Here is a 14,235-nt window from a genome sequence, read left to right on the forward strand (position 1 = left end):
TGGTCCAATAGGTGTTGGTCCGATTCAATATATTCTGAGCATTGGCATATATAAATATAGATTTTGAGAGACTTTTAGGATGAATCCCAAATGGCATCCTACTTTTGACCAGGGCCCATAGGGTGCCAGTTGGAACACACAAGTAGAACAGAAATAAAAGTGAATGGCCTCACTGCTAACCCAGTTGACATTATGAATAGTATGTTTGGTTGGCATAACGACAACATGTATTGCTTAGAACATTCAATTATGCTAGTGATGTCATCTATTGATAAAATTCAAACAAAATTAACAGCTTATTGTTATATCGAACTGACCATTGAGAAATGTTTTTTTTAATTGCTAAGCTGAACATTCAACCAATCCCCAAAACGTCGTCATGAAATCCACAAATAAAAAAAATGGAACGTCTAAATGTTAAAAGCTATTCAAAATAGCAATTAAACTTTGACAAAAAAATTCTGACAAAAACCCCCACCAAAGTTAAAGTACTCAAACAAATTAACAAAAAAAACAAACATGGCACACAAAAATGAAATAATTGGACTAAATTGAAATTCTGATAAAATGTCCAACATTTTGACACCAAATCGGTTCTATTTGGTTATTTCAATGCACTTGAGGCTCATTTACCGGTACATAAAAAAAATATATTGTTTCAAAAAGTACAACAGCAAAGATTTCTAGTAGTATCTGCAACACCTTTGCAATGAAAGTCGGACGGGAGCTAAAACCACATCTGCAGCCTCTTCTAATACCACACAACATTTAACCTTTACTGTCCTACCGCAGAACAACAAATGATATTAAATTTTTACTGAACCTAATAATATTATTACAGGCCGTTTTTATTAACAATATCAGCGCTCACATTGATACCAACATTACAGATCAGGACACTTTTACTCACAAAGCATATCTTATAGTAGGAATACTAGGATCAGGTTGTCCCCCGACCATATCATCTGATTCACTATGATCTAACAGGCAAAACTGATCCTAAATCAGCACTCCTACTCTGAGACACTTTGTGAATAAAGAACCAGAAGCAGTCTATGGGCAAGTTGTTAACTGAACTACAGTCATGCCAGTCTGTGTGTTAACTATGGTTGTGTCTAGCTAGATTCACATAGAAGAGGGTTGTGAGGAGAGTAGAATTAGAAAACAAGACTAAAATGACTTAAGGCTCCAACAGCAGCGATAGCAACAATTACAGACCCACCTCAGACGGTCAGGCAACAGTCTTCATACAGGTTGTTGTAATATATTAATATGACGACAATGTCACTTCAAGGCAACATTTATCTGGAATAACAACCTCAAGCACAATTAGCCTTAAGTGTGTGATGAACAGAGGAAAAATATCCAACCCAAACTGTCCTGTACTGTCTGCTAGTCTAATGTATCGGATGACAGGAAGGTAAACATTGAAAAACTAAAAAAAGTGGTGCGTCTCTTTAAACACTACTCTCAGTTAAGTGTGATATTCAATGGAATGGAGGTTGGTTGGTCAAATGTTTTGTTCAAGTCCCTCTATAAAATCGTTCTAGGTTGAAGTCTACTGCGCTGTCCCCATCTGGATGGGTAGTGGTTCTTAGATGGATCTTCAGAGGCTCCACTCTCCTCATGTTCTACGGTGTTTGCCTCCCAAATGGAGCCTTTGGCCAAAAGTAGTGCACTATGAAGGGAACAGGGTACGATTTGGGAAGCATCCAGTAGCTTCTCGCCCAGCTTTGGACACACACAGAGGAAGACCTGCTTACTCTTCTTCCATATTAAGACAATAAAATCAGTCACAACAGAAGTTTGTTAGCTTGTAAACTGGCCAGCAGAACTTTGTTGGTGACTTACTCTCCCAGGGACAAAAAAACAGTTGTTGTCAGAGTGGGCTGCTTGGCTAAATGGTACCCTATTCCCTAGTGGGCCCTGGTCAAAAGAAGTGCACTATATAGGGACTAGGGTGCCATTTGGGACAAATCCATCATCACACAGAGCTTAGTAACAGTTCAGATAGCCTTGAACCTTCACCCCAACCAGATCCCATCCATGTGCTGCATGGCTCTCTGGCAGGACCTCTACATCCCCACCTCCTTTATCCTCTTCCTGCCTCACTTCCTGCTCAGGGCAGAGATCAGCTCAACCAAGTCTCTCCCAACAGAACACCAATCCACAGCGCTACCCGTCCTCTCTCTCTCTCTCCATCCCTTTCAGGGCCTTTCGTAACTCTTCACACCACACCGTTACAACTCCGGTGCTTCAGATAAATGACAGCCCACGAGGTGTTCAGGTCTTCCCTGCCCGTAGAAGAGGCCACTCATCTGGATACGCGTGTGAAAGTGTTAGAATAACGGTTTGTTTCATAACGGTTCACTTGTTCGGGCTCAGGGGGGAGCTGGTGTGGTGTATGTGCCCCCAGGCTGGTGTTATACACAGCTGCCATCCAGTAGCGGATCCTTGCCCTCGGCCCCGCTACTGGGAGGGCTGTGTGAGTGGCTCTGGGCCCCGTTGCTGTGTTTCTTGTAGCCTCCCAGCCGGACCCCCGGGCCACTGTGCTCTGGGATGAACAGGGCTACTAACAGAGCGAGTAGTACGGAGCATGCTCCGAACAGGAAGGGAGGGCCGGGGATGATGGAACTCTGGAGGAAGAGAGAAACTGATGTTTAATGGGGAGGGTATTTGTGAAAGGGGGATGTGTGTGTTTTAGCAAAGTGCCCTACAACAGTTCCTTCAGTCAGATGTACAGTAGGTAGGAGATTATGAATGAAGACCTCCATCTTCTTATAGGCAAGTGAACGCCATGATATAGCTTTGGCCTATCCAATACTGTTGGATCTAAATTGTGTCTGGATCTATCCTCAGTCCGGTCCCATCCACCACTCCATGGTCTCACCTCGTCAGCAGGGTTGGCCATGTTAGGTTTGGTTTCTTTCCCATGGCTGTCTACAGCGTCCAGATCAGTCAGCTCCACATGGAACAGGTAGAATATAAAGCCATAGAAGGCTGGGCCCAGACCGTTACACAGACCACGGATACCTGTTATCACCCCTTGGACAACACCTAGAGACGGATACAAAGCCATTCAATTAATATGCCCTTTCAGCTAGGGCCGGGCGGTAAACTGTACTATATACCAGTATTGATGCATGGTTCGGTTTGGGTTTTTACTTTACATACAGGTATTTCAATGTTTGGTTTGTTAAATGTAATATCAATGTAATAACTGAGAGATGAAACTCGAAAAATGACGTCAAATCGTCTGTTCTTACCACCAGTAAGGGACTGCTAACGGTTGAGAACTGCTAATTAGCTAGCAAGAGCTTTGGATGCACATTTACTTTCTTGCCATGAATCTGGCCTGTGAGAAAGTGCTGGCGCCAAAAGTACCCTCGAAAATCGGCACAATGCGCCTTGTGGCGAAAGTAAGAACTGCCATTTAATCCATTGAAAATACATCGTCACCAGCTAGGTTTCCATCCAACTGGCGACAGATTGTCATGCGAGTATTCTAGAATCCGCATTAAAAACAATATGTGCATTTTCCCACCAGATTAACTTGTTACGGATAAAAGGTTGTACGCGATGACGTAGGGCACATCAAAATGACTTTTGCGGTTAAATTCCAACGCACCGAATAAAAAAAACCGACAAGTTAAATGGGTTTCCATCGCATTTTCATCTCTACTAATGGTTTTGTACAAAAGAGAACAAGGAGTGCTGGCCGCGACCGGGAGACCCACGGGGCGGCGCTGTCTAGGGTAGGGGAGGGTTTGGCCGGCAGGGATGTCCATGTCCCTTCGCGCACTAGCGACTCCCGTGGCAGGCCGGGCGCTGCGCACGCTGACTCGGTCGCCTGGTGTACGGTGTTTCCTCCGGCACATTGGTGCGGCTGGCTTCTTGTGTCAACAAGCAGTGCGGCTCGGTTGGGTTGTGTTATGGAGGACGCACGACTCTCGACCTTAGCCTCTCCCGTGTCCGTACGGGAGTTGCAGCGATGGGACAAGACTGTAACTACCAATTGGATACCACGAAATTGGGGAGAAAAAGGGGGTAAAATAAAATAAAAAATAAATAAACCGGAATAAGCAGCATCAAGCTCATCACCGGTCACTTTCACCACCCTGTGAACGTCCTCTGTAGCCTAATAAAATACATGGCTTCCCGAGTTGTAGCGGGAGGATGAGGGTTTGGCGGTATCCAGATGTTCATACCGTCATACCGTTTCTGTACCATACCCGTGTATATGGTATTACCGGAAGTGCACACAAGGGGCGCCATAAAAATAAACGTTAATTATTATTTTGACGCACAAAACAATTTAGGCAACAGGGATCTTGATCCAGGAGGGGATTGAATGTCTCTGCTGTAACCAAGAAGCTTGATCTTGACATCTAGCCACTTAGCTACTAGCAAATTAGCAAACCACCTGCAAAGCTGGAGAATTTCATTATCTTAGATTTCAAATAGTATAGCACCCCAATACATATACAGACATTTTTTTTTTTTTTTTACAGTATGGAAAAATCATACCATTGTATTTTGAAATACCTTTGTAAATGGTATAAAAGGTACATGGCTACACAACATATCGCATCACTCCAAGTTTACTTCCATAGGATGGTTATTATATCAATGTGCGCATAAAGGAGTTTCCACCACCATTTCTCGCATAATACATTTTACCGACACAAAAAGATCCCATCTTGTCTAGCATATTTTATTCTGTCGACATTTGGAAAGTTTACAGACAAATTTGCTGTTTCCATCAGGCCTGTCATTACATTTTTTTATCCGAACTTTACTCGCATAAAAAAAGTTGGATGGAGGCCTGTTTAGAGGAAAATAATTATTCTGATAATGGAAAATTTGGTTGAAGTTTGAACAGTATAAAACAAAATCAGAAGAGAGAAAACCTTATTGAAATCACTTATAATTTATGTGTTGCCACCCTAGGGTCATGAACTAATAATAATAATAATAATATGCCATTTAGCAGACGCTTTTATCCAAAGCGACTTACAGTCAACTACTCAGAAAGCAGTTAGAATTTGTATTATTAAAAAACATAAAACACCGTCAAATACTGTCAAAAATGAGAAAAATGTTGTGATATGATATTCTGGGCATATCACCCAGCCCAACTTTCAGCTACTGCGTTTCCCCATATAACGTTGACATATTCACTACAATGGTCTTGCATAATAACTATGATGAATATGTGGGTTGCAATCTCGAGAGCAAATTTACAAGACTGAGCATTGTACATGATCTAGAATAACATTTCAGATCTGAGAAAGAAGGGGTCAATTTATGATTAGGGCAGTCTTGTATTGGGGCTAATACAGTTTTTGGCTGTGGTTGTATTAGCTCACCCTGCTGGTCGGGGTCTGCGTTGCGGGACACGATGGCACTGACGGCTGGGAATGTGATGCTAGACATAGCCGCTACCGCTCCTGCTGCCCACATCATCCTGATGGGAGAGAGAGAACACACACACACAACGTTACACACACCTCGTCACACACTAGAGCCCTGCACGAGCGTTGAATTTTAAGCCCTACCCATGCCCGCAATATTCAGGCCCTACTCTACCCAGGCCCGATCGCTTCTGCCAAATTGAAAAGCTCAGCCCTGCCCGAAACCACTTCCTCGGTTAGTAAATCCATTAGCTGCCCTCTCGGTCTGTAACTCGCTCTCTGTGCGCAGGCAGCTCACCCTGCATGCACTCTGCTCATGCGAGTTCTGAGTCTGTGAGTATCCATAGCAACGGCTCCGCTTGGGCTGCTCTGCTCAATCACGAGACAGCAGTTATCTATATTTAAATCACTATAAACTCCAACAAAACTCAAGGAACATTATTTTCTGTGAAATAATCTCTCCTGTTTTATATTTGACTTCTGACACCATGTTATGATCTTGGTCAGCTATGTCTGTACTGTGCGGGCAGAACACGTGCAAATGGCTCAGCTTCAAAATGTTAGTAATCAATTTAGTGATACCAGAGCCCTACCCGTACCATAGTTATTGATGAAAGTACAGGTCCTACCCAGCCCTAACCTCGATGTATAATGTCGGGGTCTGTCGGGCTCAGGTCGGGTAGCAGAGCACACACCCAGGGTGGGGAATGAACTTTAGTCCACCAGCCACTGCGGCAAATAGATTTTAAAAAATCTACCAACCACAGATTTTTTTTAACCAGCCAAAATATTTTGTGCCATAATTACACCCAAAAAATATAACGAATAAGCATGTATTACCAGTAAGAAGTAAATGGGGTATATCGTTTATTTAAGTTCATTTTTGGGACCTGCGTCTTTTAACTAATGCATGTTAAAATAAATAATTTAGATACAACAGTAAAAAACAGATAAACAGTTCTACATCACTAATCAACAAAGCGCCTGCCCTGCCACAACATGAGTGATATGGCTAATGTATTACTATAGTCCAGGACTCTGACAAGGAGTCCTGGACTATAGGACTCCTTGTCAGAGACATCATTCAATTAAAGTATGAGTGTTTTAATGATAAGAAATTACTAAAAGTTCATGAATAAAAGTCCTTGTGCACAATCATTAGGCGAGACAAAAATATTCAGCTGCCCCTTTTAATATGTGAGAACAACATTTTTCGTGAATAAATGTTTCATTTCGTCGTTATAATAAAGGTTGGTAGCGACGTGGAAATCGTTGTGGATATCTGTTGCAGCTCAAGTCGACTACAAAACCCACAATGCCATGCTCTCTCTATGGGCTGGCTTGCTAGCTAGCTAGCAAACATAGCTACACACTAGGGATGTGACAAAAAAAAAAAAAGCCATTTATCAGTTTTCCATAAAAACGCTAAGAAAAAAATTCATAAAATTGCACATCAATTTACAATGCAGAATAATGGTCCTATTACGCATGTATGACCACTAGGGCCAGGCGATTAAGTTTTATACAACGGGTGGGTCTAATCCTGGATGCTGATTGGTTAAAACCGCATTCCAGCCGTTGTCTATTCCACAGGTTACCACCGGCTAAATCTATGACGTTGAAATGCCTATTTACTCTGTTCCATCTCACTGCGCAATCCACTCTCTCATCAGCCCAGCCAGGCAATTTATAAACATGATCTCCACGATAAAAAGCATCTAGACATTATCTCCCATTTCTTTTAGACTATCATTTTGTTTTCAACAGTGGAGATTCGTATAAACCTTGCTGTCAGTCTCGCCTACATTTGCAACATTGTTTCAATATTCAAATTCGATCTCCAGCTGTCCCATAGTAATGAACGTGTCGGGAGCCGGGATGAAACAGACAGGCAGACAAAAAAAAGAGACCACGTTTGTATGCGGCTTTATTAACTCAATACATTTTTTAAAATTTTTTTTTTTTTACATTGTTTGCAAACTGATATGTGACACGTATTAATGCCAAAATATCATGCAAAACAGGCAAAAAAACTAAACAAAACCCTTTGTTTTAGCTAAACACCTGCACTGAATGACGGGTCGTACGCTACCTTAACAGACAAACATGCCGTAGACGAGGCGCTTTCAAGGGGCGACAGTACATTATGTCTGAAAAGCGTAATTGATACAGGCTACCGGTAGCCAACGAAGAGTAGGCTACCCCGTGCTCGCAAGACTGGCAGGACGACGTCGGTGCCGTGAATAGGCTAGGATTTTCTACACGTAACAGACCGAAGACCGAACACACACTTGCATCATTAGCGAAGAGACGGAGCAGGCATGCCAGCGCCAGGGAGAGAGGCAGAACTGAAGCGTGCTCATATGTTTTGGTAATCTGCAGCTCGCAATGTCTTGTCTTGAATGCCTTGAAAATTCACCAAGTGGCCTGAAGTTAAAATTACACAACTTCCCCAGGTCTTTATAGCCTATCGGCTATAACACGGAAAATAATATGTTTTGTGTTAATTAATTATAAATCACAGTAAAGTTAAGTGGGGGAAAAAACAACAAAAACATTATTTTTCAGTTCGGGATTTTTTTCGTAACGTTAATGATCCCAACCTTGTTTAAATGTCAATATCAGTGGTGTAAAGTACTAAAGTAAAAATACTTTAAAGTACTATTTAAGTAGTTTTTTGGGGGGGTACCTGTACTTTACTATTTTTGACTTATTTTACTTAACTACATTCCTAAAGAAAATAATGTACTTTTTACTCCATACATTTTCCCGACACCCAAAAGTATTCATTTCATGTTGAATGCTTACAAGACAGGAAAATGGTCAAATTCACACACTTATCAAGAGAACATCCCAGTTCATCCTACTGCCTCTGGTGGACTCATACATGCCTCATTTGTAAATGATGTCTGAGTGTTGGAGTGTGCCCCTGGCTATCCGTAAAGAAAAGAAAATAAAATAAAAACAAGACAATTGTGCCATCTGGTTTGCTTAATATAAGGAATTTTAAATGATTTACACTTACTTTTGATACTTAAGTAGAATTTTACTGACTTTTACTTGAGTCATTTTCTATTAAGGTATCTTTACTTTTACTCAAGTATGCCAAATTGGGTACTTTTTCCACCGCTGGTCAATATCAGCATGTGAAGTAGCTAGTTGGCTGTAAAATCGCCTAAACAAACTGCACTATCAGGAGTCCACAATCTCACCATGTTCAACCTGCAGATCGTTGTGTCTCACAGAGTGGAGTCTGATATTTACAACGGCACCATGCAACGCACCCTGGACTGAAGAGACAGACAAATAGGATACATGTGTTAGACCCTCTGTTAAATAAAACATTTCTAGGTAGGAACATAAAAAAATATGATCAATGGCTCATTTGAGAGAACACAACCTCCAGCTTTATGACTTGGCCAGTGTTGAAATCTGACGTGTGATACTTTTTTTGAATTCTAAAAGTCGTATTCCTATTAACTTCCAGTGTAGTGGGAGCGCCTTTATCGCAATGCTATGTCATACTGACACATTTCTTCCTGTTTGAACGGCAATATCTCAGATACACATGAAAACATGAAATTACCCTGGAAATTGGTAGAACATCGATCAGAGATGCACAAAAACAATATAACATTCAAAACAGGTGAAGACAACACTAGACAGCGTATCAGTACTGCATCAGGACTACTTTCTCTCCCGGGGCCTAATCACTAACAACACGGAGCATTAGGACTGCATCAGGACTACTTTCTCTCCCGGGGCCTAACCACTAACAACACAGAGTATCAGGACTGCATCAGGACTACTTTCTCTCCCGGGGCCTAACCACTAACAACACAGAGCATCAGAGCATCAGGACTGCATCAGGACTACTTTCTCTCCCGGGGCCTAACCACTAACAACACAGAGCATCAGGACTGCATCAGGACTACTTTCTCTCCCGGGGCCTAACCACTAACAACACAGAGCATTAAGACTGCATCAGGACTACTTTCTCTCCCGGGCCTAACCACTAACAACACAGAGAATCAGAGCATCAGGACTGCATCAGGACTACTTTCTCTCTCCGGGCCTAACCACTAACAACACAGAGCATCAGGACTGCATCAGGACTACTTTCTCTCCGGGGCCTAACCACTAACAACACAGAGCATCAGGACTGCATCAGGACTACTTTCTCTCCCGGGGCCTAACCACTAACAACACAGAGCATCAGAGCATCAGGACTGCATCAGGACTACTTTCTCTCCCGGGGCCTAACCACTAACAACACAGAGCATTAAGACTGCATCAGGACTACTTTCTCTCCCGGGGCCTAACCACTAACAACACAGAGAATCAGAGCATCAGGACTGCATCAGGACTACTTTCTCTCCCGGGGCCTAACCACTAACAACACAGAGCATCAGGACTGCATCAGGACTACTTTCTCTCCCGGGGCCTAACCACTAACAACACAGAGCATCAGGACTGCATCAGGACTACTTTCTCTCCCGGGGCCTAACCACTAACAACACAGAGCATTAGGACTGCATCAGGACTACTTTCTCTCCCGGGGCCTAACCACTAACAACAAAGAGCATCAGGACTGTATCAGGACTACTTTCTCTCCCGGGGCCTAACCACTAACAACACAGAGTATCAGGACTGCATCAGGACTACTTTCTCTCCCGGGGCCTAACCACTAACACCACAGAGCATCAGGACTGCATCAGGACTACTTTCTCTCCCGGGGCCTAACCACTAACCACACAGAGCATTAGGACTGCATCAGGACTACTTTCTCTCCCGGGGCCTAACCACTAACAACACAGAGTATCAGGACTACTTTCTCTCCCGGGGCCTAACCACTAACACCACAGAGCATTAGGACTGCATCATGACTACTTTCTCTCCCGGGGCCTAACCACAAACAACACAGAGCATCAGGACTGTATCAGGACTACTTTCTCTCCCGGGGCCTAACCACTAACAACACAGAGCATCAGGACTGTATCAGGACTACTTTCTCTCCCGGGGCCTAACCACTAACAACACAGAGCATCAGAGCATCAGGACTGCATCAGGACTACTTTCTCTCCCGGGGCCTAACCACTAACAACACAGAGCATCAGGACTGCATCAGGACTACTTTCTCTCCCGGGGCCTAACCACTAACAACACAGAGCATTAGGACTGCATCAGGACTACTTTCTCTCCCGGGGCCTAACCACTAACAACACAGAGCATCAGGACTGTATCAGGACTACTTTCTCTCCCGGGCCTAACCACTAACAACACAGAGCATCAGGACTGCATCAGGACTACTTTCTCTCCCGGGGCCTAACCACTAACAACACAGAGCATCAGGACTGCATCAGGACTACTTTCTCTCCCGGGGCCTAACCACTAACAACACAGAGCATCAGGACTGCATCAGGACTACTTTCTCTCCCGGGGCCTAACCACTAACAACACAGAGCATCAGAGCATCAGGACTGCATCAGGACTACTTTCTCTCCCGGGGGCCTAACCACTAACAACACAGAGCATCAGGACTGCATCAGGACTACTTTCTCTCCCGGGGCCTAACCACTAACAACACAGAGCATACGCATCAGGACTACTGGGGGCCCTAACCACTAACAACACAGAGCATCAGGACTGTATCAGGACTACTTTCTCTCCCGGGGCCTAACCACTAACAACACAGAGCATCAGGACTGCATCAGACTACTTTCTCTCCCGGGCCTAACCACTAACAACACAGAGCATCAGGACTGCATCAGGACTACTTTCTCTTCCCGGGCCCAAACCACTAACAACAGAGTATCAGGACTGCATCAGGACTACTTTCTCCCCGGGGCCTAACCACTAACAACACAGAGCATCAGGACTGCATCAGGACTACTTTCTCTCCCGGGGCCTAACCACTAACAACACAGAGCATCAGAGCATCAGGACTGCATCAGGACTACTTTCTCTCCCGGGGCCTAACCACTAACAACACAGAGAATCAGAGCATCAGGACTGCATCAGGACTACTTTCTCTCCCGGGGCCTAACCACTAACAACACAGAGCATCAGAGCATCAGGACTGCATCAGGACTACTTTCTCTCCCGGGGCCTAACCACTAACAACACAGCGCATCAGGACTGCATCAGGACTACTTTCTCTCCCGGGGCCTAACCACTAACAACACAGAGCATTAGGACTGCATCAGGACTACTTTCTCTCCCGGGGCCTAACCACTAACAACACAGAGCATCAGGACTGTATCAGGACTACTTTCTCTCCCGGGGCCTAACCACTAACAACACAGAGAATCAGAGCATCAGGACTGCATCAGGACTACTTTCTCTCCCGGGGCCTAACCACTAACAACACAGAGCATCAGGACTGCATCAGGACTACTTTCTCTCCCGGGGCCTAACCACTAACAACACAGAGCATTAGGACTAAATCAGGACTACTTTCTCTCCCGGGGCCTAACCACTAACAACACAGAGCATTAGGACTGCATCAGGACTACTTTCTCTCCCGGGGCCTAACCACTAACAACACAGAGTATCAGGACTGCATCAGGACTACTTTCTCTCCCGGGGCCTAACCACTAACAACACAGAGCATCAGGACTGCATCAGGACTACTTTCTCTCCCGGGGCCTAACCACTAACAACACAGAGCATCAGAGCATCAGGACTGCATCAGGACTACTTTCTCTCCCGGGGCCTAACCACTAACAACACAGAGCATCAGGACTACTTTCTCTCCCGGGGCCTAACCACTAACAACACAGAGCATTAGGACTAAATCAGGACTACTTTCTCTCCCGGGGCCTAACCACTAACACCACAGAGCATCAGGACTGCATCAGGACTACTTTCTCTCCTGGGGCCTAACCACTAACAACACAGAGCATTAGGACTGCATCAGGACTACTTTCTCTCCCGGGGCCTAACCACTAACATCACAGAGCATTAGGACTGCATCAGGACTACTTTCTCTCCTGGGGCCTAACCACTAACATCACAGAGCATCAGGACTGTATCAGGACTACTTTCTCTCCCGGGGCCTAACCACCAACAACACAGAGCATCAGGACTGCATCAGGACTACTTTCTCTCCCGGGGCCTAACCACAAACAACACAGAGCATCAGGACTGCATCAGGACTACTTTCTCTCCCGGGGCCTAACCACTAACAACACAGAGCATCAGGACTGTATCAGGACTACTTTCTCTCCGGCTAACCACAACAACACAGAGATCAGGACTGCATCAGGACTACTTTCTCCGGGGCTAACCACTAACAACACAGAGCATCAGGACTGCATCAGGACTACTTTCTCTCCCGGGGCCTAACCACTAACAACACAGAGCATCAGGACTGCATCAGGACTACTTTCTCTCCCGGGGCCTAACCACAAACAACACAGAGCATCAGGACTGCATCAGGACTACTTTCTCTCCCGGGGCCTAACCACTAACAACACAGAGCATCAGGACTGTATCAGGACTACTTTCTCTCCCGGGGCCTAACCACTAACAACACAGAGCATCAGGACTGTATCAGGACTACTTTCTCTACCCTGTCCCTTCAGTCCCCCTGCTCCACAAAAAGTTGTGCTTAAAGGGTCAGTATGGTAGGGTCAGGGTGGAGGTCAGGGTTAGTGTGGTCAGTATGGTAGGGTCAGAGTGGAGGTCAGGGTTAGTGTGGTCAGTATGGTAGGGTCAGGGTGGAGGTCAGGGTTAGTGTGGTCAGTATGGTAGGGTCAGGGTGGAGGTCAGGGTTAGTGTGGTCAGTATGGTAGGGTCAGGGTGGAGGTCAGGGTTAGTGTGGTCAGTATGGTAGGGTCAGGGTGGAGGTCAGGGTTAGTGTGGTCAGTATGGTAGGGTCAGGGTGGAGGTCAGGGTTAGTGTGGTCAGTATGTTAGGGTGGAGGTCAGGGTTAGTGTGGTCAGTATGTAGGTGGAGGTCAGGGTTAGTGTGGTCAGTATGTTAGGGTGAGGGTGGAGGTCAGGGTTAGTGTGGTCAGTATGTGTAGGGTAAGGTGGAGGTCAGGGTTAGTGTGGTCATGTATGGGGTCAGGTGTGGGTTTAGGTCAGGGTTAGTGTGGTCAGTATGTTAGGGTCAGGGTGGAGGTCAGGGTTAGTGTGGTCAGTATGGTAGGGTAAGGGTGGAGGTCAGGGTTAGTGTGGTCAGTATGGTAGGGTCAGGGTGGAGGTCAGGGTTAGTGTGGTCAGTATGTTAGGGTCAGGGTGGAGGTCAGGGTTAGTGTGGTCAGTATGGTAGGGTCAGGGTGGAGGTCAGGGTTAGTGTGGTCAGTATGTTAGGTCAGGTGGAGGTCAGGTTAGTGTGGTCAGTATGTTAGGGTCAGGGTGGAGGTCAGGGTTAGTGTGGTCAGTATGTTAGGGTCAGGGTGGAGGTCAGGGTTAGTGTGGTCAGTATGGTAGGGTCAGGGTGGAGGTCAGGGTTAGTGTGGTCAGTATGTTAGGGTCAGGGTGGAGGTCAGGGTTAGTGTGGTCAGTATGGTAGGGTCAGGGTGGAGGTCAGGGTTAGTGTGGTCAGTATGTTAGGGTCAGGGTGGAGGTCAGGGTTAGTGTGGTCAGTATGGTAGGGTAAGGGTGGAGGTCAGGGTTAGTGTGGTCAGTATGTTAGGGTGGAGGTCAGGGTTAGTGTGGTCAGTATGGTAGGGTCAGGGTGGAGGTCAGGGTTAGTGTGGTCAGTATGGTAGGGTAAGGGTGGAGGTCAGGGTTAGTGTGGTCAGTATGTTAGGGTCAGGGTGGAGGTCAGGGTTAGTGTGGTCAGTATGGTAGGGTCAGGGTGGAGGTCAGGG

At 45.4% G+C, this 14,235-nt stretch overlaps 1 protein-coding gene across 1 annotated transcript in view; it reads right to left on the reverse strand.

Annotated features, from left to right (window-relative positions):
* Positions 1 to 313: 313 nt before the first annotated feature.
* mfsd14a2 (major facilitator superfamily domain containing 14A2) overlaps positions 314 to 14,235 on the reverse strand; it is a 49,139-nt gene continuing 35,217 nt past the window's right edge. The window contains exons 10-12 of the mRNA XM_041842452.2: positions 5,370 to 5,467; positions 2,891 to 3,057; positions 314 to 2,636 (exon numbers count right to left, since the gene is read on the reverse strand). Of these exons, the coding sequence (XP_041698386.1) occupies positions 2,424 to 2,636; positions 2,891 to 3,057; positions 5,370 to 5,467 (478 nt within the window). The 3' untranslated portion in view covers positions 314 to 2,423. The remainder of the gene's footprint in view (positions 2,637 to 2,890; positions 3,058 to 5,369; positions 5,468 to 14,235) is intronic.

The sequence above is a fragment of the Coregonus clupeaformis genome, chromosome 21, assembly GCF_020615455.1.
Source record: "Coregonus clupeaformis isolate EN_2021a chromosome 21, ASM2061545v1, whole genome shotgun sequence".
Lineage (NCBI taxonomy): Eukaryota > Metazoa > Chordata > Actinopteri > Salmoniformes > Salmonidae > Coregonus > Coregonus clupeaformis.